At 62.1% G+C, this 2867-nt stretch overlaps 1 protein-coding gene across 1 annotated transcript; it reads right to left on the bottom strand.

Annotated features, from left to right (window-relative positions):
• Nucleotides 1-254: 254 nt before the first annotated feature.
• CEND1 (cell cycle exit and neuronal differentiation 1) lies at nt 255-722 on the bottom strand. Its single transcript, XM_007949297.1, has one exon. The coding sequence runs from the start codon at nt 720-722 to the stop codon at nt 255-257; it is 468 nt and encodes a 155-aa protein (XP_007947488.1).
• Nucleotides 723-2867: the final 2145 nt, after the last annotated feature.

The raw sequence follows: 2867 nt of genomic DNA, 5'->3' as shown, positions 1-2867 counted from the left end.
CCACACACAGGGCCTGTTCCTTCCTCCTCCTGTAGCCCTCTCCAATGTCGGGGCTCACCCCGCCTGCCATGGGAGCCCCGAGCCAGGCTCTTTGTGGCCTGCAGGTCTCTCTGGGGTGCGTCTGTGGGGTGGATGGATATATATATGTGTGTGTGTGCTCGTACACACGTGTGGATACCTGTGTACCACTGTGCATGCACTGGCCTCCCAGTTTGCCCAGGAAGGGGCTCCAGGCCCCACCTGTGCACCGACCATCATTTTCTCCGGGCCAGGAAAGCCACACCAAGGACCAGGGCCACGGCTGCCACAGCCACACCCCCAGCCACGAGCAGAGGGGTCAAGTTCTCCAAGGGGCAGGGACCTCGGCCGCCTGGGCCCATGCTGCTGGCCTCGTCCTCCTCGGCACCGTCCCCAGGACCCTTGGGCTCGGGGCTTGCGTCAGGGCGGCTGGGGGCTGCAGGGGCTGCAGGGGCTGGCTTCAGGTTGCTATGGTTGTTGAGAAGGGCGGGGTCTGCCTTGGCCGGGGTCTTCTTGGCAGGTGCTGGGGTGGGGGCCGCTGGCTGCTCCTGCTTTTCTGCTGGGGCCTCCTTCTTCCCGGCCTTGGCTGACGTGGCCCCGGGTGCTTTTCCATCAGCAGCTGGGGGGCCTTTGGGCTCAGCGGGGGTCTGGGGTGCCTTGCTGTCAGGCTTGGGGCTGCTGGCTGACTTTCCTCTGGACTCCATGGTGCACAGTGCTGGTGGGCTGGGAGTGGCGCTCTGACAGGCAGGAGGCAGGTGGTCGGACTCAGGAGCTCAGGACAGCTCACCCTTGGGCATTATATGGGGCCTGGGGGACAAGGGAGGCTGAGGCAAGGAACCTAGCGTCTCCTGCCCAGTCCCCACCCTCTGATTTCCACAGAGACCCGCCCCAATCTTCCAACCCTCCTAGGGCGAGCCTGGCTTTGGGCCTCAGACTCTGTCCATGCAACAGCTTCTGGAGGGGCCGCGTGGCCGGTTCTGACTGAAGGCAGACAGAGGATTAATTTGCTAACCTGTAGGGAGTAGACATGTACACACACGCATGCACTCAGACATAGCTGAACCCACAGTGCAGGGAGGCCTTGTTGGGAAGGCAGAGAACTGGAGGCAGGGCCCAGCCACCGGGGCCACTCGGGCCACTCAGAGGCTGGGGCCTGTGTCTGGGTGAGTGAGGGCCTGGGCCCTCAGCCAGTAGGCCAGGCCAGTGGGAGTGGCTGCCAGAAGCCTTGAAGGGTTCAGGCCATTTCCCCAGAGGCTGGAATTCTGGGCTGGAGTGCAGGGGTCCCTGGGTCCCCACTGGATGCCTGTCCCCCCCAACTGTGGTACCCACTTCCCCAAACCAGCCTCCTCTGCCTCCCAGCTTCAGGCTTGAGGCTGCACTTGCCCTGGGGCCAAAGTGGCCCCAATGCAAACTTGGAGTGGGCACCCTGGTGTCAGCACGAGCACCCCCAAGTCTGCTGGTCAGGGTGGAGGGTGGGGGCTCTGGACTAGAGGAAGGGCCTTGCCTGCATTCTCACGGTCCTGGGAGTGGGGGGAGGAGGGACTGGAGGTGACACCCTGGACCTGGGTGGGTCTCTCCCTGAAGACCTGGTTGCTTCTCTGGGGAGGATTAGAAACTCCCCCACCCACAGGGAGAGGGAGGCAGTGTGGGGCTGCAGCCCAGGTTCTCCCACCCCAGGCCAGGCGAGCCGACCACACTGAAGGTCACCTGAAGGTCAGAGTGGGAGAGGGGTGTCCAGGTTAAGAGACCCCACTGCTGTCTTGTGTCCCCAGGAGCCCCAGCTGCCCACAAAGGACCAACTCTGCAGAGGGCCAGTGGTCTGCTCCATCCCCTCCCCCAGACCCCCTAACTGTTTTAGGCTCACACTGATGTCACCTGCATACCCCCTCCCCCACCCCCAAGCGACCCATCTCATGGTGGGAAAGGAAGGGGCCTGGTGCAAACAACCCCAGTGACCTTCAAGGCGGGGTGCTGCTGCTTCATGCCCACCCCCCTAGGCCCAGGCACGGTGGGAACCCCACCCCAGGGCCCCAGGGCCCCAGGCCCAGCTGGCTGCAGACGCCCCCCCCCCGGGCCTTACGTGGTCCTCCTGCTGGCTCCTGCCTCAAGCTGCGGGTGCTCTCCTAGCTCACAGCAAGCGGGTGGCGGCTGCAGACGCCAGAGGAGAACTTGGGAGTTTCCCACAATGCACTGCTGCAGGTCGCAGGAAGGAGGACCAGCGGGGGAAGGGTGGCAGTCAGCAAATGGGGCCTGGGATCTGCTGGCTCCACCCACTCAGCAAGGCAATGCGACTGGCTGGGACTCCGGGTGCTCCCACCCAGCCTTTGTTTTGTTGGAAGCATACAGGTGACAGCCATTTGCCATTTGTGTAGTCTCCACAGGTACAGTTCAAGGGTGCACACTGTGTTCATCACCTGCTCCACCGTTACCATTAGCCACTTCCAAACCCAGCTTTTGGTGCCAAGTGGGGTTTCCGGGCCAAAAGACTGCCTGAGGCAGCCCAGCCCACACTCGTTCGTGGCAGGGAACAGGACTGTTCAGGGCAGACTGCGGGCCCAGGGGGCTGGGCCTGGGGGAAGCATCTATAAGAGGGGATGCCCTCTCTCAGTCTCACTCCAAACAGAGCCCCAGAAAGAAAATATTTACTTAGGATATTTATTGATCCTTTTACATGACAAGACACAAAAAGTTACTTCTTAAAACTCTTCAAAAGAAAAAATAGAATTCTGTAAGCAGCAGCTTCCAAGGTACAAGTGATGGGAGGGGTCTCCCAGGAACAACCGTGAACTGGGGGGCCCAGACCTGAGCCCCAGGTAGTGTCGCTGGGGAAGGGCCCACTAGGGGCTGGA

This window comes from Orycteropus afer, unplaced genomic scaffold, assembly GCF_000298275.1.
Source record: "Orycteropus afer afer isolate SDZICR_OR568_19922 unplaced genomic scaffold, OryAfe1.0 scaffold00244, whole genome shotgun sequence".
In the NCBI taxonomy this organism is placed as follows: Eukaryota; Metazoa; Chordata; class Mammalia; order Tubulidentata; family Orycteropodidae; genus Orycteropus; species Orycteropus afer.
This window is presented reverse-complemented; position numbering and strand designations above follow the sequence as displayed.

Excerpts from the sequence above, each read along its gene's own strand:
- CEND1 (XM_007949297.1), bottom strand. The coding sequence starts at position 722 with ATGGAGTCCAGAGGAAAGTCAGCCAGCAGCCCCAAGCCTGACAGCAAG.